This window comes from Patagioenas fasciata, chromosome 27 (assembly GCF_037038585.1).
Source record: "Patagioenas fasciata isolate bPatFas1 chromosome 27, bPatFas1.hap1, whole genome shotgun sequence".
Classification (NCBI taxonomy): domain Eukaryota; kingdom Metazoa; phylum Chordata; class Aves; order Columbiformes; family Columbidae; genus Patagioenas; species Patagioenas fasciata.
In genome coordinates, this window is record NC_092546.1 from 2,688,873 (window position 1) to 2,714,914 (window position 26,042).

The 26,042-nt window shown below is 57.3% G+C and overlaps 1 protein-coding gene across 1 annotated transcript; it reads right to left on the reverse strand.

The window, feature by feature from the left end:
• Positions 1–274: 274 nt before the first annotated feature.
• LOC136113171 (unconventional myosin-Vb-like) lies at positions 275–20,742 on the reverse strand. Its single transcript, XM_071799483.1, has 38 exons — positions 20,683–20,742; positions 15,204–15,314; positions 14,537–14,699; positions 14,301–14,445; positions 13,626–13,782; positions 13,294–13,434; positions 13,017–13,098; positions 12,711–12,818; positions 12,363–12,475; positions 11,986–12,251; positions 11,723–11,804; positions 11,279–11,419; positions 11,084–11,206; positions 10,235–10,318; positions 9,473–9,622; positions 9,246–9,343; positions 9,024–9,110; positions 8,834–8,945; positions 7,939–8,150; positions 7,138–7,294; positions 6,821–7,060; positions 5,911–6,120; positions 5,690–5,783; positions 5,429–5,574; positions 5,232–5,255; positions 5,083–5,193; positions 4,464–4,691; positions 4,284–4,381; positions 3,569–3,755; positions 3,283–3,376; positions 2,917–3,072; positions 2,594–2,745; positions 2,209–2,298; positions 1,861–2,011; positions 1,196–1,466; positions 944–1,118; positions 728–808; positions 275–648 (listed from the first exon to the last, which is right to left on the reverse strand). Exons 1-38 carry the CDS (start codon positions 20,686–20,688, stop codon positions 490–492), a joined length of 5,205 nt encoding a protein of 1,734 aa, XP_071655584.1. The 5' UTR covers positions 20,689–20,742; the 3' UTR covers positions 275–489.
• Between the last annotated feature and the right edge of the window lie 5,300 nt (positions 20,743–26,042).

Genomic DNA, 26,042 nt, shown 5'->3' on the forward strand with positions numbered 1-26,042 from the left:
TTACAATGAAGGTGGGGGGACCCTGGAAGAGGTTGCCCACAGGACCTGCAGAAACTCAACCTTGGAAGGAGTTTAAGTCAGGTTGGATGGGACTTTGAACAATATTATCCAGTGAAAGATCTCCCACTTGCAGGGGTTGGAACCAGGTGACCTTTAAAGGTCTTCTCCAACACAAACCACACCATAGCTCAAAAAAACCCCAGCAATGGTCCTCAAGGTCCCCCATCGCACCCTGCAAATAGCACAACCAGCCCAGACACCAAAGTTATCTGCAAAGACTTTTAATAACCTCAAAGGATTAAAACGTGGCCAAAGCCCCAGCGCAGACTGCCACGGGCCCTGGCTGTGCCACAACAAGCACCCGAATTTCAATAAATAAATAGCTTAACAGAAGAACAACATGCGCAAAAGTGCTGCCCCCAAACCTCCATGGCCTCCCCACCTCTGGGGGTTCAGACCCCCTCACTGTGGCCCAGGGCCGCGCTGGGCTCAGAGGCGGACGAGGAAGGGCAGGTTGAGGGCATCGGGGATGTGGAGCTCGTCCAGGTGCAGAGGGGATGTGGCAAAGGGCAGGTGCACGGGGAAGAGGTGGCTGGTGTCCACCAGGAGCTGGCCGGGTCCCCCTCCATGCTGCTGCTGCAGCTGCTCCTGTGGGGACACAGAGCTCATGGTCAGGGCTGCCCCAGGGAGGGGGCCCACGTGGCACAGGCCCCCAGGTCCCACTCACCTCCACGCTGCTGATGAAGCTGGGGCTGATGCGCTCCTCCAGCCCCACCGTCGGGGTGTAAGCCCGGAGGATCTTCACAACCTGGAGAAGACGATGGGGACCATGAGCGGGGAAGGGCTGGGCACATCACTATGTCACACCCCAGTGCCAGAGCACCCCTGGGGGACCTGGGGAGCCCCAGAAGAGGATGAGGCAGCGAGTCCAAGCCCCCTGTACCTGCTGGGGTGACAGCACTGTGCACAGGCTGCAGAGCGCTCTAGCATCCTCCTTTGTCACCTTCTTCACCTGCAGCAGCTGTGCAGCCTGGATCAGGGGCTCCAGCACCTGCTGTGCCCCGCTCTGCTGCAGCCCCTGTGCCCGCAGCCACTGCTCCAGCTGGCTGATGTTGTACCTGGAGGGACAGCAGGTCAGGGGGGACACACCATGTCCCCGCTCCCCTGGATACCCCCATCCTGCCCAGGGACTGACCGGAGCTGGATGCCGCGGCTCCAGGAGCACGTGTCCTTCCTCAGCAGCAGGTAGTTGAGGGTGGTGCCACTGACGAGGAAGAGGAGCTGGCGCAGGACCTGGTGGCCCACGGCAGGGGCCAGCCCGTGGCGATCCAGCGCCGCATGGAAGGAGCCCAACTGCTGCAGGAGCTCGGGCAGCGTGTGGGCAGGGGCTGCCGAGGAGCGGCGGCGGCCGGGAGGGCAGGAGGAGGACAAGCCCTGGATGGGCTCACTCTCCAGCATTGCAGCAACTAAAGGGTAGAAAAGGCTCATCAGAACAAGGCAGAGACCCGGCTTTGTTTTTCAGGCAGTCAATGCACTGGTGCTTGGCTCTGTATCCCAGTTGGGGATGCAGGGGCCGATGAAACCTCCAGGACAGGTGGACCCAGGGCTTGCCCTGCTCTGTGAGGTTTCAAAGAAGGGCACAGGGGAATAGAGCTCCCAATGGCTGTGGCCCGAGGTCCCTGGGATGCTGAGGCCACTTTAGCTCCCAGTCAGGATGCTCAAGGAGCAGATGGAGGGACCTCCAGTTCAGAGTCCACCTTCCCCCTTTGGGGCAACTCCTGCAGCAGAACCAGGAGCTCACACCACTGAGCACAGCGCTCCCTCCCTGAACCAGCACTCCCTAGTGCCCCCCAGCCGTACCAATCATGGGTTTGAGGCGCTTCTCGGCGGTGCGGATGAGCTGCTGGTAGAGCTGGACGGCCAGGGCACCCAGGCTGCGGCAGCAGCTCTGTGGGTCCACATTCTGCAGGCGATGCTCGTTCTGCCGCGCCGTGTTCCCCTGCCAGTAGCTCTGCGGGCACAGGCTGGGTCAGAGCCAGCGCTACCGGGGGACACAGCTGGGTCCCCAAGTAAGAGGGTGAGCCCAGCGCATCCCTGACTACCTGGGATGGGGGCAAAGAGGATGCAGCCCCAGGAGGGCACAAACCCTGTCCCCACTAAGCTGCCACCTTCCCAGGGAGGTGACAGAGCCCTGCAGCCCAGCCCTACCTCGTCCTGGCTGTACTGGCACAGGCAGTTCTGGAGCCGGCAGGTGTTGGTGAGCCAGAGTGCCACCATGTCAAAGTCATCGCTGTGCTTCTGTGGGAGGGAACAGAGAGCACGGGGGTCAGCGTGGCTCTGCGCTGACAGCAGCGAGACCTCATGCCCCATGGTAGCTCCGTAAGCCACGTGCAGAGCTGTCAGATGTTTTTCCAGGAGCCCCATGGCACTCCAGGTCACCGCTCACCCCGGGAGATGCTCAGGCTGGACACTGCAGTCTGGCACACACTGTGTCCTAGGGCTGCTGCCCCAGTGCCACCCACCACAGTGCCACCCCCACCTTGGCCAGTGAAGCTCCTGCTCCTCAGCCCAGCCCACACCCCAAGCCCAGTACCTTCATGACCCTCTTGATGGCATCGATGGCTGCATCCAGCAGCGAGCGGGCCCGCGGCTCATCACCACAGTGGTCCGCATGCCGAAAGCACAGGAAGAGGACATAGGCTGGCAGGTCTGGGAGCGCCCCGGGGCTGCTCTGGGGTTTGTAATCTGCAGGGGAAAGCAGGACAGTTGGGATCCAGGCAGATATGGAAAGTCGGTGCTGGGTCGGGCAGGATGCTGAGCCAGCAACACCAAAAGGATGAGCCCACACAGTGGGTGGCAAGAAACCTGAGCAGGGATCAAGCTGGGGGAGAGAGTCTCCCTCTCTCCAAACCCTACCTGTGATGATGGCCTTGATAATGCGCCCTGCATCCTCCATCCTCCATGCTAGCATGGCCTGGGATGTCCCAGCCAGGGACGGGACCATGGGAGACCAGGATGGGACCACAGCAGATGTTGCCAACTCCTGTGATGGCCCAGTAGCCTCTCTCTTCACTGTGGGAGAGGAGAGCAGGTCACATCCTGCTGTGTCCTGGCCTGTGGGACCCCAATCAGGTCCCCTCAGCTCAGTCCAAGCTGATGTTCCCCAGCATCTCTGTCTGGGGTGACTCTGCTCCCCATGTTGAGGTTGGGTGATGCTCCATCCCAGACCAGGCTGGTCACCCTCCAGCCAGCCCCACACCTCCCTCCCATGCGAGCACTTGCCTGTGAGCTCCTGGATCTGCTTGGCATAGGCTTTCAGCTGCTTCTGGAGCTTCAGCATGGTCCTCTCCTGCTTCTCCAGCTTCTGGGCCAGCTCCTGGGCAGGGACAGCCCCAGGAGGGCTCAGCCAGCCTCCCCCAGCTGGACACCCCCACCAGCACCCCCCAATGGAACAGAGCTGAGGGGATGCAACAGGGTCCCCCACATTGCTCTCTGCAGCTCACCACAGGACACAGGGCAGAATGCAGCCCCAAGCCTGGTCCTGCCTGTCCCAGTTCCCCCTCCTTACCCAGTTCTCCTCCTTGAGCCGCAAGACATGCATCTGCAGCCCCTCCTGCCCCTGGTGCCGCTGCAGGTCCTGGATGAGGGCTGCCTGCTGCTGGCTCAGCTGCTTGAGGGAGCAGATGTCGAGGTGCAGCCCTTCCACCTCCTCCTCGTGCTGCTGCTTCTCCTCCCGCAGCTGATTCGCCAGCAGCCTGTGCAGGTAGACCCAGGGAAACTGAGGCACCGACCTCCTTCAGCTGCTACAGGAGGTGTTCTTCCCCCAAAACCAAGCTGGGAACTCCCCCCTTCCCTGGGGGAAGCACAGACCCCACTGTGCTAACGGAGCACCTCCCCTTGATCTGCTCTGATCCCAGAGCACACGGGGCACATCCCAGGGACAGGCTGCACCAGCCCTGCCCTCTTAGGAGGCTCCTGCTGAGCCCAGGGCATCTCATCTGTCCATGCTGTGCCTGTGCTTGGAACAATGGGGGATGATGCAGCCCCCAGAAAACACAGCCAGGGCTACCCCATGGCCAGTGGGGCAACAAGAGTCTGCCTGCCCTTGCTCTCCCAGCACAGCTAGGGCTGAACTGAAGCAGCCACCTCCTCAGAGGCTGTTGGTAAAGAGGATTTGCAGCTGCTAAAACACCACGGAAAGTATCACAAGCAGTGTGGATCCAGCAGCCCCTTATGAAGAAACCAGCCCCAGCTGGGGACCACCTCCATGGGACCACACTCACCTGTTGGCAACCTGCACTGCATCATACGCATGCTTCAAGTCATCATTCGCTGCCACCTTCTCCGGGCTCCTGCTCAGCCCCAGCAGCTCAGCGATGTTCTGCAGATGAAGCAGAGCAGGATGAGGCCAATGCTGGCAGCCCGGACCTGGCCCTGCTCACGGCGGTGGGACAGGGGCTCACCCTGCGCTTCAGGAACTCCAGCGGTTTCCTCTCCTCCAGCTCCACGGGCGCCTTGGACCTGCGCAGCTCCTCCCGGGTCCGGGCCAGCTCCTCGTTGACAGCGCTGAGCTGTCCCAGGAGGAGTCGATACGCCTTCCCAATGGGATCCTGCTCTGCGCTGCCGTTCAGCAGCACCTCACCGCTGGGCTCTGGTCCCTCTGTCACCGGCTGCCAGCGCTCCTCCGGCCCCTGCGTGCAGAGACAGGGTTGGGCACGGCAGCCGGTGCTGGGCACCATAGGACCACAGAACAGTTTGTGTTGAAAGGACCGTCCCAGCTCCCCAGTGCCACCCCTGCCATGACAGGGACATCTTCACCAGCTCAGGTTGCTCAGAGCCCCGTCCAGCCTGGCCTGGGATGTCTCCAGGGATGGTTCAGCCACCACCTCTCTGGCCAACCTGGGCTAGTGTTTTAACACCCTCAAGATCAAAATATTTCTTCCTCATGTCCAGCAGCAGAACACCTGCAGACACCCCTCCCCAGGGGACCAGCCCCTAGTCAAGAGCCCCAGGGCACAGCTGTCCCCATAGCCAGGGGAAGGGACAGTCCACATGTCACTGTCCCCACAAGTCACCACTAACCTCAGCCTGCTGGTCAGAGCCCTCTCGTGAGGGAGCTGTGGACAAGGACATGTGGCTGCTGTCAGAGCCCATGAAGCTCTCTGATGACGGGGATCGTCTCAGGGTGCTTTGCTGAGTGGGGAAGAGAAAACAAGGTTGTTCCCCCACACCCCAGGTAGCTGCTGGGCCATCAGCTGGAGCAGAGCAGTGATGGCCTCAGGAGGAGGCTTGGGGACCCCCCCAGGACATGAGCTGGAGACCCCAATTCTCCCACAGTGTGTGCCCTGGACCCACCAGCACTGCTGCTCCCCACAGGGAACCCGGGGGGGTTTGTCCTGGTCCTCCCGTGTCCCTGCCAGCCCCTCACCCTGTGGAAGGCCACCTCGTCCCGCAGGTTCTCGTAGCCCTGCTCCAGGCGGGTGTACTCCTGCACCAGGCTCTGGTAGCGCGCCCGCTCCTCCTCCAGCTCCTGCCGCAGCCCCCAGCTCTCCCGCGCCGCACGCTGCTGCTGCTCTGTGGGGACAGACACAGCAGGCTGGGGACAGGCCACACCGGGACCCCTCTACGAGGGGACACACAGGAACACACCGAGTCTGCAGCACCAGCCCATACCAGGGACCCCTTTTACCTTCCAGATCCTGAGACTGCTCCAATATGCGCTGGATCACGGCATCCTTCTCCTCCCCCAGCTGCAGCTTTGTGGCCTCCACCTCTGCCAAGCGCTGCGGGAAAGCGGAGGGATGGGTACAGTGTTCTCCAGGGAGCACCCCATGGCAGGAGACACAGCGTGTGGGCAGCTCCCCGAGAACCCCAGCACAACCAGAGCATCCCCCAGACAGACAGACTGACCTGCCTGAGCTCCTCAACCTCCTGGCTGAGGCAGCTCTTCATGCTGAGCCTCTCCAGCTCGGCCAAACGCTCCTGCAGCTGCTGGACCTGGCTGTCCCGGGCCACCTCCTCTCGCAGGCGCTGCACCTCGGCCCGCAGGCGCTGCACCTCCTCGGCATGGGCAGCGTTCAGCCCCGAGAGCTGCTCCTCCAGCCGCTGCTTCTCCTGGGCCTGGGGACAACGGGCAGAGCACAGGCAGGTGGCCATGAACAAGGACACATCCCCACACATCTCCCATCAGTGATGGACTATGTGTACTCAAGCTGCCCTTCTGCAATGAACCTGGACACCCCATTTCTCACCCATCTCTTTGGAGCTCTTGGCTCGATATCTTGATATCACCTCAATGGAGGTCAGGCCTGGGAGAGCTCTCTGTGATATCCCACCCCACACGGAGCCATATGTGAGCTTTGCTATGGCTTTACAGCCCATTTCCAGAAGGATTTTCCAGGCCTGCTTCTTCCAACCCCCAGAGACAAAGTCACACCAGAGGAACCCTCCTTCCCTTGCCACAGATACCCCCAGAAGTGGAGCAGTGTCACCCAGATGGTGACAGCAGATGGTGCTGGCAGGACCATAATGGGAGAACACAGCAAACTGAGCTCTTCTCAGTGTGACACTGCTGCACCTAACCCAGCACTCAGGAGGGTGCCCAGCCCCTCCCAGCACCACAGCCCCACATCCACAGTGAGCATTGGAAACCCAGGAATGAACCCCAGATGCACAAGTCCTGCCTGGGGACACATCAGGCAGAGTCAGCTCCCACCTCAGGGCTGGAAAAAAGCTGGAGACAAGGGTAGAAGTGGGTTTGGCTGCACAGGGATAGTAAGAAGTGGTCAAAGACCCACTAAGTGCCCACTCCAGCACCCACCTGCTCGTCCAGCCTGCACTGCAGCTGGATCACCTTGATCTCCATGCCCTTGTGCAGCTGCTTGTAGTGCTCGACTGAGCGCGCCTCGAGGCGCAGCCGCCGCAGCTCCCGCCGCGCCCGCGCCCGCCGGTAGCAGCACTGCAGGAAGATGACGGCCCCGCGCAGGCGGCCGTAGCGGCTCCGCGCCAGCCAGCCCCGCACGGCAGCCTGGATCACCACGGCTTTCTGGTGCCGCACCATCTGTGGGGGGAGAGACGTGGCAGTGGCACAGCCCCCCAGGTGGGATCGGGGCACCCCCTGCCCTGCCAGGCTCCTACCTGCTGGTAAAGGCGTCGGGCAAACAAACCCCGGGCAAAGGCTTGGATGGTGAGGGCTGCCTGGCGCAGGCGGAGGTAGGAACGCCGGGCCAGAACCATCCGCAGGGTCTTCTGCAGCGTCACAGCAGCCCTGGTCCTCCGCAGCAGCCTGGCAAACCTGCCAAGAGGACGGAGATGGTGACTGCAGGGAGTGCAGAGAGCTGGACAGAGGGTGACAAAAATATTCAGGTCTACAAAGATGGTGTGGAATCCGGAACACGTTATGAGAAAAGGCTGAGAGAGCTGGGGCTGTTCAGCGTGGGGGAGGCTGAGAGGGACATGATCAATAAAAATCTCCGAGTGGGTGTCAAGAGACCAGACTCTGTTCAGTGGTGACCAACACCAGGGTGAGGGGCAACGGGCACAGACAAACACAGGAGGCTCCATCTGAATGTGAAGAGAAACTTGTTTGCTGGGAGGTGCCAGAGCCTGGCCCAGGCTGCCCAGAGCGGGTGTGGAGTCTCCTTCTCTGAGACATTCAGACCCCCTGGACCCACCTGTGTGATCTGCTCTGGGGACCTTTTGTTAGCAGAGGTGGTTGGACTGGGGGATCTACAGAGGTCCTGCAACCCAACCAGGCTGGGATGCTGTGAAAATCCACAGGAAGCGCAAAGCTGGGCAGGGGGTGACAAAGCCAGAAGCCCAGCCCATAGCACAAGAACATCCAGCTCAGAGCCCAGCCCAGAGCCAGCTGACCCCAAGGTTGAGCTCTGTCTCAGCTTGCTGCAGCCCCCTCTCCAAGCCACATTGTCCCCTGCTCACCTCCTGGCCAGCATGCCCCGGGCATGGCGTTGCAGACAGACGACCGCATTGCGTGTCCGCGCAAAGCGCCGCCGCGCCAGCCAGCCGCGCAGGTGCCGCTGCAGCAGTGTGCAGGCCGCCCGCAGCCGCCGCTGCCGCAGCTCCTCCAGCTGAGCCACCTGGCCAGCCCGGAAAAACACCTTGTTCTTCCCACACCGGTACTTGCTGGGGTCCTGCGTGCAAGGGTGGAGTGAGTGACAGGGACAAAGCGTTCCCAGTCAGAGTCCCTCAGGAATGATGCTGCTCATGGCACCAACCTCCCCATCCAACCTCCCTGGAGGCCAAGCTCCTCCTCATCTCATCCATTTCTGTACTCACTGGGCACCCACACATACAATCATAAAATCATTTTGGTTGGAAAAGCCCCTCAAAACTCATTGATTCCAACTATTTCCCCATCCCTGGCACTGCCCCATGTCCTGAGAACCTCATGTCCGTCTGTCCAGCCCTCCAGGGATGGTGACTCCAGCACTGCCCTGGGCAGCCTGTTCCAATGCCCCACAGCCCTTTGGGGAAGAAATTGTTCCCAGATCCAACCTCAACCTCCCCTGGGGCAACTTGAGGCCGTTTCCTCTGCTCCTGGCGCTTGTTCCTGGGGAGCAGAGCCCGACCCCCCTGGCTCCAAGCTCCTTTCAGGCAGTTCAGAGATCAGAAGGTCTCCCCTCAGCTCCTGTTCTCCAGCTGAACCCCCCAGGTCCCTCAACCGCTCCCATCACACTTGTGCTCCAGCCCCTCACCAGCTCCGTTCCCTTCTCTCAACTTGCTCCAGCACCTCAAGAGCTTTTTTAAAACAAGGGGAAGCATTTGCAAAGGACACTCTGGTACCACAGCTGCACCCCCCAAGCAGGACCCTCACTTGGAGCAGTCTCTCCAGGGCAAGGTTGCAGATCTGCTTCGTGTTGATGCTCCTCAGCTCCTCTCTGCTCACCAGAGCCCTGTATCTCTCCAGGAATTCCTGGTATGTGCACCTGTGGGAGACAGAAGGGGGTCAGATGTGCTGCGGCTGGAAGGGGGGAGCACCCAGGGTGCTGCTGAAGCAGGGGTACCTGGAAGGGTATCCCAAAGCGCTGATCCGGATGGTCTCCAGGACGCCGCAGGCTCGTAGCTGCTCCACTGCCCTCCTGGAGTCAAACCTGGGGCAGAGAGAGGCTGATCCAGAATGGATCCCAGCCAGCCTGGCACACTCCAAGCTACGCAGGGCCAGGGCAGGAGGGACAGACTGGGGGACAGTAGTGTCCCACAGTGTCCCCAGCCCCCCAGGCACTCACACAAAGGGCTGCTTCCCATCGTTGGGTTTGATGCAGCGGATGTAGTGCTGCGTGGTGCTGCCCAGCATCTCCATCAGCCGCTTCAGGGAGGCTTTGAACTGCAGAGAACAAGGCGAGTGGGGTCAGGGCTGGTAGGAACACCCTGGGGCTTGGGGGGGTTCCCCAGGCCAGGACACATATGGGTCCCCCTTGGGGACCCCAGCAGATGTTTCCCCCACACCCCATACCTGGCTGGAGATGGACTTCTTGCTCTTTTGGCTACTGGGCAGTGATCTGCGGCTGGAGCGACCGGTCATCCTGGGCCCGCTGGACCTGCGGGACTGCAGGGACACGGCGCCGTCCCCTTCCTCCAGGACGAGCTCAGCGAGCAGGGCAGACTGCGACAGCAGGGCTGTGAGAGCCAGGCAGAGCTCCCAGCCAACATCACCCAGCACCCAGAGAGCTACCGCCACCAGCAGACAGCCCCAGACCACCACAGGCTCCACAGATGCCAGCCCAGTGCGTGGTCCTCAGCCCTGCTACAGCCCAGATGTGCCAGATGCAGCTATGCCTCATCCAGCTGTGCCCCTGGTGCTGCTTCCCCCAGGAAAAATTAGGTACAAGCCACAAGCACCTTCCCAGATGCACTCAAGAACCCTCCAAGATGCCCCTTACCTTCTGCCAGGGCCACGCAGGGTGGAGGGAGAAGTGACAGCGTTACAGATGTGGCAGCAGCAGGACCCTCCAGCCCCTCAGCAGGGACATGGCCAAGTGTCCCCAAGTTGGGCAAGCCCAAGGCAGGGGAATGGGGTGGGGAGCACCCACATCTCAGGACACTCTGACCATGGCCAGTGCTGCACAGGGCCATGCCAGCAGACAGACAGGGATTTGCCCTGCATGGCTTGTACCTTCTACACCATCATCATCATCATCATCCCAGTCCTGGGCTCCTGGGCCCACAGGCCCTCCAGGTTCTGCCCTACACAGCCCCTACTTGTGGTGGCTCTCACCTTGCTGGCTCTCAGCAGCCCCACCAGCTCCTCGGGGACAGCGTCCCTGTTCTTCTCCACAAACCCACCGCACTGGTACTCTACCTGGTGGGAGATAAGGCCAGTGCCAGCATTTGCCTGTTGCTTCCCCACCTGGTTTAGCGCAGGGCTCTGCTTGGACACAGTTTTTGGTAGAAGTCCTTGCAGGAGCCAGCACTGGTGGTGGCCACGCTGCCCAGCTCCTGCCCTGCTGCAAGGAACCGTCGCAGCAGAGTTTCCATATTTTTACCCCCAGCTAAAGAGCTGCAGCCCAGCACTTCGAATCACAGAAAGGTTTGGCTTAGAAGGGACCTCCAAAGCTCATCTAGTCCAATCCCCTGCCATGAGCAGGGACATCAAATCACAAAATCATTTCAGTTAGAAGGGACCCTCAGGATCATCAAGTCCAACCATAACAAAAACTCTAGCACTAAACCACATTGCTAAGAACCTCGTCTATGCACCTTTTAAACATCTTCACCAGCTCAGGTTGCTCAGAGCCCCGTCCAGCCTGGCCTGGGATGTCTCCAGGGATGGTTCATCCACCACCTCTCTGCCCAACCTGGGCCAGGCTCTCACCACCCTCAGGGCAACAATTCCTTCCTCATGTCCAGCCTGAATCTCCCTCCTTTAGTTTAAAACCATCACCCCTTGTCCTGTCACAACAGGTTCTGCTCAAAAGTCTCTCCCCATCTTTGTTACCCATCACTTTAAAGCACATTTAGCAGCAGCAAAGCCAGCTGGACCCAATCCCAGCTCTAGGTAGGACAGGCTGGGTGCCCACTGGTTCTGAGCCCCCACCCAAGGCTGGGCTGTCACAGCTTTCCCTACCTTGCCAGCAAAGTGACAGACAATGAAAGCATCCGTGGGTCTCTTTGGCTTCTGGAAGTGGGAACTGCTGAGGTGGGTCTGGTAAAGCTTCTGTGCCCAGCTCCCATCACTGCCTTGGGGCATCTGAAAGGCAAAGGGGTCAGAAGGGAAGCTCTGGGTGGCCACAGCAGCCTGGTCCCAGCACTGCTTGCCCACCTTGCTCTCCTCATTCAGTAGGTCCAGGATGCCGAGCCGGCCCTCGATGAGCTCAATGCATGGCTGGTTGTCACAGAAGTCAATGAAGACCCAAGGGATCTCCTCAGCCACATACTCCTCCTGCTCCAGCTTGAAGATGTTCTGGCAGGCAGGGAGAACAGAGCAAGACTGAGCCAGGAGGGAACAGAGTGACCGGCCACCCAGTACCCTGCAGGTAGGGGTTTCCATATGACACCTGAGCAGCCCTTCTGGAGCAGGAGCATTTTGGGAGAAAGGAGAGGACCTTGCCCATATCCAGCAGTTTCCCAGAGCCCCATGTTCGCAGGGACAGAAGCACCAGCCACATTTCAGGCAGAGAGCATCAACAGCAACATTATGGCAGGGATGCGCAGGGCCCACCCTCAGCTACCAACCAGCAAGGAGGCACATCTGGGTGACACCCACCAGGTTGAAGAGCTGCTGCAGCTTCTCGTTGGCATAGTTGATGCAGAACTGCTCAAAGCTATTGAGCTCAAACATCTCAAACCTGCGGGAAGCAGAGACCTGCCTGAGGGACATGCCGGGCACAGCCACCCCCCCAGCCCCACTGCAGGGACTGGTGCTGCCCCATGTCCCAGCTGGAGCAGTTGGTGGCTCCAAACCCACAGCTGACACAGGACCAGGACCACACTCTTCCATACAGCCCAGCAGATGGGATCTGCTCTTACCCATAAATGTCCAGGATGCCAATGGAGGTATGGTGGCCCTCCAGTGACCTCAGGGCACGGTTGACTCTGCTCACCATCCACTTGAAGACCTGCCCGTACATATGCTTGGCCAGAGCATCCCGTGAGTCGAGTGCTTGCTGCCTGGAGAGGGGCTTCAGGTAGGTCTCACCAGCAGTCACCAGCTTGCGGTGGCAGAGCCAGCGCGTCACCTGTGACACCTCAACACCCAGTAGTGAGCAGAACATCCCTAGGGCTTCATCATCAGGCTGTAAGGAGACAGACACCATCACCACAGCATTGCTGAGATGTGTCTCCTGCAGCCAGCACAGCTCAGGGGACAGTTGGGACATGGGTGCAGGCAGCAGGTTCTCACCCACCTCCACGAAGCAGCCGTCCCCTCGGCGGTCCCTCCCTCTGACCACGATGTTCCCCAGGTGCAGGATAGCAGCCAGGATGCTGAACAGCTCCAGCTGCTCATCCTCGGGGACACCTGCAGTGACAGAGGCATGAGGGACCTCCCACACCCCCCCTGACCCATGCAGGTCTGACCCCCTGCATCACACAGCCCAGGGCAATGGGAATGGTTGGTGACAACAGGGTTCCCAGCTTTGGGTGTCTGGCACCAGCAACTCTTCACCAGCACCAGGGTGAGGGTGGTGGGACAACCAGCCCTGGGGACCAGCCCTGCCCGCCCCCTCTGCACCTGTGCCCACCCAGGACTGTACCCAGGAGCGAGAAGGCCTGCCGTGTGTTCTCCAAGTCAGCCGCATCGCTGGTGCTTCGGGCAGCAGTGTCCTGGCCCTGGCAGGTGTAGTGGAAGGACTCTGCCCCACCTGTGGGTGACGTGTCAGGCTGTGAACCAGCACAACCTGCCCCAGGGGGCTCCTGACCACCCACATCCCACCCCGGGGTGCCCACCAGCAGCAGAACCTTCTCCAGCACCCAGCTGGAGGACAGCGGGGTCTGACATTGCCCAGCATGGGACAGGCCAGCAGCAAGCTGTGACACGAGGGGGACACGGGGGCACTCACGGAGGCCCAGGCCCTGGAGCTCAGGCAGGGTGGCCGAGGTGCAGAGCTGGTAGAAGATGTGATAGTTCCTCTCTGCTTTTGCCTGCAGATGATCAAGAAAAATCCCTCAAAAACCAGGTCACAATAGGCCACTCTGCTTCCCTGCTGCAACCCCAAATTTAGGGGCAAGGGACACCTTCCCTCTCCCAGCAGCTCTGAGGGATAACCAACAGGAGCACCCTCCGACTCAGAGGATTTGGGCTCTCAGTCCTGTCACCACGCCACCCCAGAGACCCACCTGGAAGGTGACGCGGGACTTCTCCAGCAGGTAGGTTTTGATGGTGGCCCCTGTGACATGCGCCTGGCTGAAGCCAATCTCTATGTACTTCCCAAAGCGGCTGCTGTTGTCATTCCTGGCTGTCTTTGCATTTCCAAAGGCCTGGTGGGGAAGGAGGGCAGGAGGTTTTAGTTTGCCCCAGATCTCCAAGTGCTCTGGAATAGGTCAGTCCTTGGCTGACATATTACAGAGGGGACAGATATGGCATCACAGTAGGGTACAGGCCATGAGGAGCACAGGGACAGCCTGCAGGGACACCCCAGCTGTCCCCATGGATATCCCTGGGGACTCACCTCCATGAGCGGGCTGGAGGCCAGCACCTTCTCCTCCATGCTGGAGTCACCCAGGCAGCCCCCGACGGTGGTGAAGTATCTCATGGCATACTTGGCCGACGCTGTCTTCCCTGCGCCCGACTCGCCGCTGATGATGAGGGACTGGTTCTTCCCAAACCTGGCAGAGAGGGACATGAGCTGGGGACAACCTGCTACAAAAACGCTCAGTGGTCTGAAGCATCTTCGTGATGAGGAGAGACTGAGAGAGCTGGGGTGTTGAGCTGGAGAAGAGAAGCTGAGAGGGATCTGATCAATGGATCAATATCTCAGGGTGGGTGTCAGAGGATGGACCAGACTCTGTTCAGTGGTGCCCAGCGCCAGGGTGAGGGGCAGCGGGCACAGACTGGAACACAGGAGGCTCCATGTGAACATGAGCAGAACCTTGTTTGCTGGGAGGTGCCAGAGCCTGGCCCAGGCTGCCCAGAGCGGGTGTGGAGTCTCCTTCTCTGAGCCATTCAAACCCCCTGGACCCACCTGTGTGATCTGCTCTGTGACCCTGGTGAGCAGGTGGGGCTGGGGATCTACAGAGGTCCCTGCAACCCAGCCAGGCTGGGATGCTGACACAGCAGGACCGCTCTCCATGGACACACCACAGTTCAGAGATGGTTTCAACCCTTCCTTGAGTGATGCTCTCACCTCACCATCTGCTTGTACGCCTCCTCTGCCAGTGCAAAGATGTGGGGATCCATGTCCCCCATCTCACGGCCGCTGTAGGCGTAAATCACCTCCTCCTCATAAATGGGCAACGGCTTGTAGGGGTTGATGGCAACGAGGATGATACCTGGAGGAAGAGCAAAGGGCAGGAGGGGCCACTGTCCCCAGGAGCTGCGGGGAAGGGGCAGGAATTGGGAACAGGAGGGTTTGGGGCTCACCACAGTAGGTGTAGACGGTGTTGGCCTCCAGGAACCGCCGGCGCAGCGAGTGCAGCACGGCCGGCTCGTGCAGGTGGCTCAGGGCCACCAGGTCATCAGCACCCGAGAGGCAATCGGGGTTGCAGAGAGGTGGCAGCTGGGACTCTATGGGGTAGGCCAGCACCTGCAGGGACAGAGACGGAGCGGGACAAGAGCTGAGCGGGATCAGCCAGCCCTGCAAAGGCAGGATGGGTCTGCAGGAGGGATGTTTTCTGCAGGCCATGTGTGGGCTGTTAGTCACAGAATGTCTCAAGTTGGAAGGGACTCACGAGAATCATCGAGTCCAGCTCCTGTCCCTGCATAGTCACCAGGAACCACAGCGCAACCAGAGCAAGCTGAGCTGGAGGCCTTTTGGGAATCAGGCAGCAAGGACCAGTTCACCAGGCAGTTAGGGACAGAGGACAGTCAAGGGACACAGGGCACAGCGAGCTAAAACTGGCCACAACAGTTTGGATTGCTGCTCAGACACCAGACAGGACACATCCAGGCAGTGTCTGAGCCTCTCCACACGCTGCTGAGGAGCCAGGCTGGTCTGGGGGTGCAGAGGTGAACCATCTCCCATCTGGGGATGCTCAGCCGTGGGGGGAACACAGCAGGGACCCGTGGGGCTGCACAGCTCCAGCCTTACCGAGCCATCCTCCAGGCGGAGATGGAGAACGGTGTCTCCTTCCTTGTAGCCTCTGGTTATTTCTGCCACCCTCCAGACATCGACAGAGTCAGGGATCCACACCCGGGCACCCTGTGGGGACAGAGAAGGGAGGGGATCGCTGCAGAGAGCCATGGCCAAGAGACAAGAAAAGCATCTGGCCACCAGCCTCTGAACCCAGCATCACAGCCCTCCCCACAGTTCTCACTTCAGCCAGCCTGCCTGGTGCCCAGCATCACCATAGCGGGGTGAGCCATAGATGCAGCACCCAGTTGCTTTCTAGATGTGTGTGAAGGTGCCTTTGTGGAGACCCAGGTCTCCCCAGCTCCGCTGTCCACACCAGGAAGGTCAAACCTCTGCTGTCCTTGGCATGGGGGTCTCTGCCCCACCACAAGGACACAACCACACCTGCTGCAGGGAAGCTTCCTGACACACAGAAGATGCCAAGCACGGGCATTTCTGAACACCCAGGACGCTGGGGATGTGGCCACATGGTTTGGCTGGGCAGAGGTCCCAGGCTTGGAAGCAGAGAGAATCACAGAATCATTTTAGTTGGAAAAGAACCACAAGGTCATCAAGTCCAACCATTTCCCCATCCCTGTCGCTGCCCCATGTCCTGAGAACCTCATGTCCATCTGTCCAGCCCTCCAGGGATGGTGACTCCAGCACTGCCCTGGGCAGCCTGTTCCAATGCCCCACAGCCCTTTGGGGAAGAAATTGTTCCCAGATCCAACCTCAACCTCCCCTGGTGCAACTTGAGGCCGTTTCCTCTGCTCCTGGCGCTTGTTCCTGGGGAGCAGAGCCCGACCCCCCTGGCTCCAAGCTCCTTTCAGGCAGTTCAGAGATCAGAAGGTCTCCCCTCAGCTCCTGTTCTCCAGCTGAACCCCCAGGTCCCTCAGCCGCTCCCATCACACTTGTGCTCCAGCCCCTCACCAGCTCCGTTCCCTTCTCTCAACTCGCTGCAGCACCTCAAGGACTTTTAGTTGCAAGGGGCCCAAAACTGAAAACTACTGGGTGGACCCAGACACCATCACCAGCTCTGCAGACCCAGCAACAGGCCAGAGAACAGGAACAGCAATAAGAAAAATCACCTTGTCCTCTTTTCACCCCCAAAATTTTCAGCTCCCTGAGGCCACAGCAGGCAGCCTTGTGCACAGGACCCGCTGGTACCCAGGGGACTCAGTGCTGCCAGCACCCTTCCAGCCTCAGTTTCCCCTCTGCAGACATCAGGTGCTGATGAAGTTTGAGTTCTGCAGCACAGTGAGCCCCGACCTCCCTCTGCACTCACACCTGAGCATTAACTCCTCCCTCACACCTGGAAAAAGCCTCTTTGAGCAACCTTGCAGGGAGCAGGACCCCACACTCAGCACAAGCAGAGCAGCACAACACCATGGGGGCAGAGAGGTAGAAAACAGGCTAAAAAACCCTCAAACCCCTGCTGCAGGTACCCCATCAATAAGGGTGAATACTCAGCCCCAAGCTGGCACAGGCTCCCAGGACAGGGAACCGCAGCTTCCAGGCTGAGACGGGAGCATGAATTTGCTTTTGCAAACTCCAGGAGCTATTGCAGAGCGGGAATGGGGGCCTAACACATCACCCCCTGTCAGTGTGCTGGAGCCAGCCTTCCAACAGAATCCAGGGCCTGAAAAAACACCCTGGTTTCACCCATTTTGCAAATCCAGGGAACTTGGCTTGCAGTAAATGTTTCCAGGTCTGCAGTGTGTTAATGCGTTATTAAAGCTGATCAAACAAGCACTGAATAGCCTGGGGAGGGGGAAGGGAGGGGTTGAACTTCAGGTTCACATCCCAGGAGTCATCAGAAAACTGAAGGTCTGACTTTGCAGTTGAAATCAAGAGTGGGCTGGGGCCACAAGGGCTGCTCTGCAAAGGTGCAGCAGCGGGAAGTCATTATCTTTTATGAGCAGTAGCTGCTGGGGGTAGTAAAAATTGCACCATGTGCAGCTTCCTGGCAAGACACTAAGGGATTTGAGTCTGAAATCACAGCTGGACATAAGAGCATTGCTGCCATGGCCCAGCTCCCCTCCGAGGGAGCGCGGGGCTGGCACAGGCTGGAGGTCCCGTCACGGCTCCACGGGGCGCTTGGCTCAGTCCTGCAGCCACTTCGATCCCAGCCTGGCCAGCTATTTGTGACAAAGCAACACACGATGCCTCAAGCACAGAAATCCTCCTCGCTGTGCCCTGGTTGGCACCTCAGTCACACCACCGTGGTGGATGCTGCACCTCTGACCCCTGCAGAAACCTCAGTCCATCCAGCCCTGGAGAAAAATGTTGTACCCCCACAGAGAGCAGACCGTGTTCTGGTGCTGTCCTCCAGCTATAGTGATCATTTCTGATACACAGCAGCAAGAACAATAAGCAAGAACCTGTCCCGCTACCTGCTCACAGCAGCAGCATCCTCATGGTGCTGAGCTGGACCACAGTGCAGGGAGGAGGATGCGGGTGAGGAAGCAGCCGGGTCAGCTGGAGCAGGACAGGTGGGTACCCAGGCAGCACCCAACCCTCCTCACCTGTGGGGAGCAGCCCTACAAGGTGCTGCAGTTGCCAGACCCCTAAGAGCAGCCCAGATGGGGGGCAGCACCCACACAGAGCAAGCACCCCACAGCTGATGCACCATCAAGCAGCCCGCACCCCACGAGGGGCCACCCAGGAGGTGACCCAAGGGGACACCCGGCCCACAGCACCTGCAGCCACTCCCGGGGGAGGCACAAGACCCCCTAGGTCTGCAATAAGCACCCCAGACCCGCGGGCAGGGTCACCCACCAGCACCCCAGGGTCGGACCCCCCCGGTCCCCTCACCTGCACATATGGGTCCCCCACAGCCATGGTGCCCCCCACTGCTGCAAGCACTCCCACCCCCGCTGTCCGCAGCCCCTTTATGGCCGCTAATTGCTGTTAATTGGAGGGGAGGGGGGTTACGGGTCCCACCCCGTCCCGCCTCCGGTTCCGTCCCACAGCCCCTCCCGGTCAGAGAAGCCCCTGAGGGTGCTGGGGTGGGTTCCCCCCCCACTGTAGCACCCCAAGGTCCCTCTCAGCTCGGGTACCCCAAAAGCCCCCTGTGCAGGGCACCTCGAGCCCAGTCACGGGGGGACACCATGAGAATCCACGTAAGGGGGACCCCCTTGGGACATTCTGAGAAGCCTCATCTGTAACGCACTTCCCCGCAGCCCAGGACACCCCAAACTGCCCCCCCACACACACTTGGGACACCCCAAAAGCCCATCGAGGACACCCAAAAACCCCTCCTATCTAGGACACCCCAAAACTGCCCTCATCCAGGGCACCCTGGGCCTCCCTGGACCCTGATCACCTGCACCCCAGGGTGCTTGAGGGGAACATTTTCCCCATAGAAACACAGAACAGTTTGGGTTCATTTTTGAATCATCACTCTGGAGTTTTGGCATCTGATCCCCTTGAGTTTCAGGTGGTTGTGTGGTAATTAACTCCTCACGAGTAACCGAACCTGTGTTGTGTGATGTTGTTGGAGCACTGAATAAATTTGGATAAACCCCGTTTGTAGTTGATTTCTGTTGAACAGCTCTGTTCGGAGCTCGTTGCCTGCCTGAAGTGACCTTTGAGGAGTCTCTGTGCCCCCCCTGTGTCTGCGGTGTCCCTGCTGTCCCCTGCCCCAGGGTCTGACCATCCTGCCTGTTCCTATAGGTCCCTGGAACCAAGTAGCTCTGCTCAGCGTCCCTGACATGGAGTGGCTTTGGGTGGTGGCTTTTGTGGCACCCGCCTGCTCAGTTCCCTGCAACAGCACTGGGGATGGGGACAATGGGAAGACAAGAGGTCATGACCATGAGCCAGCACTGGGCCCTTGTGGCCAGGAAGCCAATGGTACCTGGGGTGGGTTAGAAGGGGGTGGTCAGTAGGTCAGAGAGGTTCTCCTGCCCCTCTGCTCTGCCCTGGGGAGACCACACCTGGAATATTGTGTCCAGTTGTGGCCCCTCAGCTCCAGAAGGACAGGGAACTGCTGGAGAGAGTCCAGCGCAGCCACCAAGATGCTGAAGGGAGTGGAGCATCTCCCGTGTGAGGAAAGGCTGAGGGAGCTGGGGCTCTGGAGCTGGACAAGAGGAGACTGAGGGTGGACTCATTCCTGGGGATCAATATGGAAAGGGGCAGTGTCAGGAGGATGGAGCCAGGCTCTTCTGGGTGACAACCAGTGACAGGACAAGGGGCAATGGGTGCAAACTGGAACACAGGAGGTTCCACTTAAATATGAGAAGAAACTTGTTTGGGGTGAGGGTGTCAGAGCCTGGCCCAGGCTGCCCAGGGAGGTTGTGGAGTCTCCTTCTCTGCAGACATTCAAACCCGCCTGGACACCTTCCTGTGGAACCTCAGCTGGGTGTTCCTGCTCCACGGGGGATTGCACTGGATGAGCTTTCCAGGGCCCTTCAACCCCTGACATTCTGGGATTCTGTGAATGGGGATGGGGACAATGGGGACAGTGCTATGCGGTAGGACCAGGGACAGACTGGGGCAGCTGCGGTGGAGGTTTGTGGGGCAGTGTGTGGGATTTGGGGCTTTGCTGGGCCAGGTGTTGCACCTCGCGGTGTTAACGCAGTGGCACCGCCAGGCGGCGCTGTTCGCACACGTGCAATGCGGCGGCGGCGCCGCTCGCTGCCGTTCGCCTCCATCACCGGGTCCGCGCATGCGCAGAACGCTCCGCCCGGCGCGGCTCTCCCCGCCTGGCGCATGCCCAGTGCCTCCTTGGTGCAATCCTACCGAGAAGCTGTTGTGATAAAACCGGGAAATCTTTGTGTTTCTTAAACGTAAGTGTGGAAAAAAGAACCATCTCGTTAGCTTTGAGGTCCTTCTGAGTGAATAGATCTAGACATGCTAATATTTCAAATAGCAACCAACCACAAGCTTGGTTCTAGTTCAGGTTCCTCTTCCTACTTTTTAGTTGTTATAATTCTTAAAAACCAGAATGTAGCCAGGGGAAGCACGGCAGGGACGTAGTCCTTCCTTTGGTAAACGTGACACTGAAATGTTAATTCTGCCTCTTCTACCGAAGAAAAGGCTTTTCTAGGATTGCATTAATTTTTGGTCAAACCTGTAATAATGGCAGCCGGAGCCGCCGTCCTCTGTCCCCCAGGGCACTGCACAGCGCCTCGGGAGCTGAGCGCTCTGGTGTAGCCCTCTGGAACTCCAGTGGTTCTCCCACATCCCTCAGTTTTTAACGCAAGCCTTGTTTTGTCACTCTTGCCCCTTCATAGAGTCACAGATGGTTTGGGTGGAAGGGACCATCCCAGCTCCCCCAGTGCCCCCCCTGCCATGACAGGGACATCTTCACCAGCTCAGGTTGCTCAGAGCCCCGTCCAGCCTGGCCTGGGATGTCTCCAGGGATGGTTCAGCCACCACCTCTCTGGGAACCTGGGCCAGGCTCTCACCACCCTCAGGGCCAACAATTTCTTCCTCATATCTAGAAGAGATGTTTTACCTGCATCCATCACGAGGCCTGCTGAGTTCTTCCTGGTGCCCCACAGCTGTTTTTGTCCCTCTTGTCCCCTCAGAACACCTCCTGAGGACTTTTTTTGTGCTCCAGAGCAGCTTTCATCCCCTGTGCTACCTCACCATCCCTGGAGGGTTGAACAGACGGAGATGAGGTTCTCAGGACATGGGGCTGTGCCAGGGGTGCATTAATGATTGGACTCAATGATCTTGAGGGTCTTTTCCAACCCAAATGATTCTGTGATTCTCCAGAGTTCTCCGAGTCCTTTTCCAGGCGTTCAGGGCCCAGGCAGGACACTGCACGGGCCCCTCCAAAGGCTGGTGAAGGTGCCAAGAGCTCTGGAGGAGCTTCTGTCTGTCAGAGAGCCCCAGGTGGCTTTGCTTGAGCCCAGGCAGCGCTTGCCGTCCCAAAGGTCATTTTGGATAGTGGCTCATTCATGTATTGCAGTGAAGTTCCGTCTTGCTCCAGCTGATGGCACGATTGGGAGCGTGTAGAGCAGAGTCTGGTGGTTGTTTTTCGGGTTTTCTTTCCCCAGGAAGATAGACGGTGTGTTGGGCAAAGTCCCAGTTCTGCTGCTCGAGTATTTGCCATTGCACAGCGCGGGTCTCAGCCCCGCGCCACGCCGCTATTCCCACCAATAACGGGCTCAGAGAAGAGCCTGTTTCTTATAAAATGAGAAAATAAATACCAGTCAGGCCGAGTCACTGGGTCAGAGATGAGACAAGAGTGATCGGGAGGATGAGCAACCAGCAGTTTGAGGCTGTAAAGGACTTTTCAGCCACAGGAACGGGCTCCCACCAGCAGGAGTTAATGGCATGTGGGTCCACGGGAGAGCTTCCTTCCACAGCACATGTGCTTGCGGCAATAATCCCTCCAGGGTTTCAGCTCCTTCTGTGTCTGACTTACAGCTGCGTAACCTTCCAAACACACAGCAAAGGCGCTTTTCTCTGGGAAAGTGTCGGCTCCCTTTGGCCCCACGCTGACAATCGGCCATTGTGCGTCCGTTCGGTGATCTGAGCTGCGCTCAAAGAGACCCCGAACTGGCTGGGCCAAACACCTGGGCTTTCCTGGGGCAACTGTATAAGCCAAACAGATTTTGGGTTGATACTGTGGGCTATGGAGTGAAATCAGGTCTTTGGGATGGGAAATCTGTGCGGTTTGGAGCAACTAACAGTCGTGTATAGGTTAGGAATGCATATTTACAAATTGGGAGCAATTGTAATTACAAACTCATTAATTACAAAATTCATTATACATATGGGGACATAAGTCCACCTCCTCATTTGCTTTGCATTTTGTGGATTCTACTGTTTGAGGCTTAAAAAGATATTTGTTCCTTATTTCAGGGAGGCAGAGTTAATTAATACTTAAAAGCCAAGACTAATTATATGTGTTTCTTTTCCTGGCTTTGTCACTTGCATCAGACCTTGGGACGGACATCAGCTTTGCTGCAAAATTTGTGTATCCTTAGGATGAAGGTAATAACTAAGACCTCACAGGGTGCTGGAGTGGAACTGGTTTCATGTTCAAAAAGACCTTTAAGCTTTTTGTTGCTACAGATCGGAATAAAGCTGCTGCTTGCAACACGAGTCAGTTTAAAACGGCCTAAATTTCACTTTCTTTCTAAAACATGACAGCAAATTCATGAGACAATTTACACGATGGCTCCTGACATCCGAACATTGTGTGTAGTTATTGTTTGTTTTCTCTTTGTACCTTTTTAATAAGAAATCTTTGCATTTGGGTTCTGGTTTAAAAACGTCCTTGGCAGGGCAGTTTTTTATTGTTGCCTGACAGGTCTCAAAACTTTCACAGATGTTTCTCCATCATTGACATTCAGATTCTATTTCTGCAGTTTCCTCTGTGACCAAAATACGCCGCTTTATTAATTTCTTTGTGGAAGCTGAGTTTTTGGAATACAAAGCAACCAAGGCAAGTTGGTGTGTCTGTAGCTGGAACATGAGAACAAACGCCACTACAAGAGCAGTAATCTCTTAGTTCATAGAATCACAGAATCATTTGGGTTGGAAGAGACCCTCAGGCTCATGGAGTCCAACCATAACCCAGCCCTGGCACTGCCCCATGTCCTGAGAACCTCATGTCCGTCTGTCCAGCCCTCCAGGGATGGTGACTCCAGCACTGCCCTGGGCAGCCTGTTCCAATGCCCCACAGCCCTTTGGGGAAGAAATTGTTCCCAGATCCAACCTCAACCTCCCCTGGTGCAACTTGAGGCCGTTTCCTCTGCTCCTGGCGCTTGTTCCTGGGGAGCAGAGCCCGACCCCCCTGGCTCCAAGCTCCTTTCAGGCAGTTCAGAGATCAGAAGGTCTCCCCTCAGCTCCTGTTCTCCACAATGAAACCTCGGACCAAAGCTTCATGAGGTCCTTCTCCAACAGGTAGAGGTTGTCCCGGAGTATGTTGTGGAAGGGAATCACCGTGACAGTGCATTTGCTTTTTTCGTCGCTATGTAAAAACGTGATTTAGCTGGGATTTGTGTGCCAGCAGCACAGCTGGTGGCAGACAGAGACTGACTAAAACTGGGATTTGGTAAGAGGAACCGCATACCCTGACTTTCCTGGGTGGAGAGCTTGGCAAGTCCTCTGATCTTTCCTTTCCAGCTTGGGCTTTTCTTTCTCTTTGGCCTCAGGAGAAGGGGCCACCGGGGAGCTGCCCTTCCCAAACTTGTCTCTATCTTCCTGCACCTCCACAAGGCTCCTGTGTTAAGCCTGGACCTTGCTGTGGCTTAACAGCATTAGGTAACTTCACAATTACCATAACCTGCAAGAAACCTTGGCTGAAACCCACCGTGTGCCAGGCAAAGGGGCTCCCCTGGGGAGGTGAGGGGGTTCATGATGCTCCACCCTCCCTCTTTTCCTTTTACAGCACTTCGCAGTCTAATAAAAGCCGCCGATTCCTGTTTAATGGATAATGTTGGTTACTAACAAGCTCACCTCTCTTTTAAAAAGCTGACGTCGGTCTCAGGAGATCTAATTTAGGAAGCACATGGAAGGCAAGGGTGTTCTGGGGTGGGATTGCACCGAGCAGTGCTCAGGCTGCCAGAGCAAAGGGTATTTTTATCCACCAGCCAACCTGCCAGGGGCTCTCCCTAGGTCTCTGCTCCAAGGAACAAGAGATAAGATGAGAGGAAATGGCGTCAAGTTGCACCAGGGGAGGTTGAGATTGGATCTGGGAACAATTTCTTCCCCAAAGGGCTGTGGGGCATTGGAACAGGCTGCCCAGGGCAGTGCTGGAGTCACCATCCCTGGAGGGCTGGACAGACGGACATGAGGTTCTCAGGACATGGGGCAGTGCCAGGGGTGGGTTATGGTTGGACTTGATCATCTTGAGGGTCTTTTCCAACCCAAATGATTCTGTGATCTGTGGCCTGTTGTTTGCACGAGTGACAAATCTGTGTCAAGACACCACAAAACTGTGACGTCCTCACCCACAAATGCTGTTGGGATGTGAGTGATGTGAAGCTAAATGGGTCTTGGGTGTCCGGTGACATGAAAGCAGAAAGCTTCACCCTCTTCAATATGGTCTTCTTTAAACTATGTTTTTACTTCAGATTTGGGCTGCCAATAACTCATTCAAACAATGATCTAATGCCTCTGTGAATGTTTGTAAAACCTCACTGCTCTGGCAGGTTGAGCTCTTGCCAAAAAGCAATCACATGTAATTAGGTAGAAGCAATTTGAATATACTGTTTTTTCAACCCAGCATATTTTCCAGTTGTGTTTGTACCATTTTAACTATCTTATTAACCGGGGTTGTGCTCTGTGTTGGGGTTTGTGTGACTTGCTCCTGTCTTCAAAGGAATCAGTAGACAGCACTGACAAAAACCTTTCTAGAAACTGCCTGAGAAGTGGATATGAGGTACCTGTGCTGCATTTGTGCTCAATGGCATCACTGGCTTGACTTTTGAAGGAAGAAGTATATAGAAAACTCCTTATATACTTCCCTGGGGCTGCCACGATTGTCAGATGAAGATAACAGGTAGTGGGAGCCTCTGAGAAAGAAGACTGAGGTGTCCTTTGCCCACGTGGGGTTAAAACTCTTTGTGAGGGATTTGTGGTCATCTCAGACACGCATGTGGGAAGAAAATGAGGTGAAAAGCTTGTGGGTCGAGATGAAGGCAGTTTAATAAAGAAAAGTGAATCAGGCAGAAAGTTCCTGTGTTACCTGCCCAGGCTGCGCAGAACCTCTCCAGGTATTTAGAATTGACAAGGAAGGGTCTGTTCTTGCTTGATCTGTTGGGTCCCGCTGCTTGTCATCTCTTCTCACCAGTAATTCTATAGGCAAACACCAAAACACGTGGATAATTTGTACAAAGTCATGTTGGGTAACTCAGGAGCACACAAAGGACAAGTCCAGAACCTGTTATTTATGGGAGGAATCTTTTTCCTGAGAGATGGGAGGTGGATTCTGCTCCAGTGGGGTTTGAAAGCCTTATTTCCAGCCAACAGTCACCACATAAGCTTGTGCTGAAGAACCTGACCTAGTTTGAATAATTAAATGTAATTGTCAGCTCTTTCCAAACGACAAAGCCCTTAATCACCAGCAGATGCTTAGTCAGGCTTGCAGAATGAGCTGGAAACCCGTAATGGGATGGGGAATATTGTCCCAGAGGCACCAAATTTCAGGAATAGGCAGGAATCATCCTGAGGGGTTTTTCCAATACATGATCAGATGCTCGGACTGTGGCACCAGTTCAAGCTCATGGACCGGGCACCTCTCCAGAAAATCTGCAAATATGCCCTGAGCACGCAGATGCCACTGAAATATCAGGGAACAATTAAAGATGAAGCAACTTTGAAAGGGGGAGCTGAAAGTTTGGGTTGCTGTTCCAGATCCTTGAAGATTTCAGTGGAAACCCCAGAAGATCTCTGGAGATTTGTGTTCAATGTGGGAACCTTGGACTTGAAAGGCTTGTGGAATCACAGAATCACAGAATGGACTGGGTTGGAAAAGCCCTCAGAGCTCATCCAGTCCAAGCCTTGGTCCAACTCCAGTCCATTGACCAGATCATGGCACTAAGTGCCATGGCCAATCTCAGTTTCAAAGCCTCCAGGGCCGGTGAGTCCAGCACCTCCCTGGGCAGCCATTCCAATGCTGACCACTCTCTCTGCACAGAATTGCTTTCTCATCTCCAGCCTCAATTTCCCCTGGCAGAGTTGAAGCCCATGCCCCCTTGTCCTATTGCTGAGTGCCTGGGAGAAGAGCCCAATCCCCCCTGGCTAGAACTGCCCTTCAGGTCGTTCTAGAGAGTGCTGAGCTCAGCTCTAAGCCTCCTCTTCTCCAGACTAAACAACCTGATAAACAGACTAATACTCCTGAGCCCACGGTCCTGC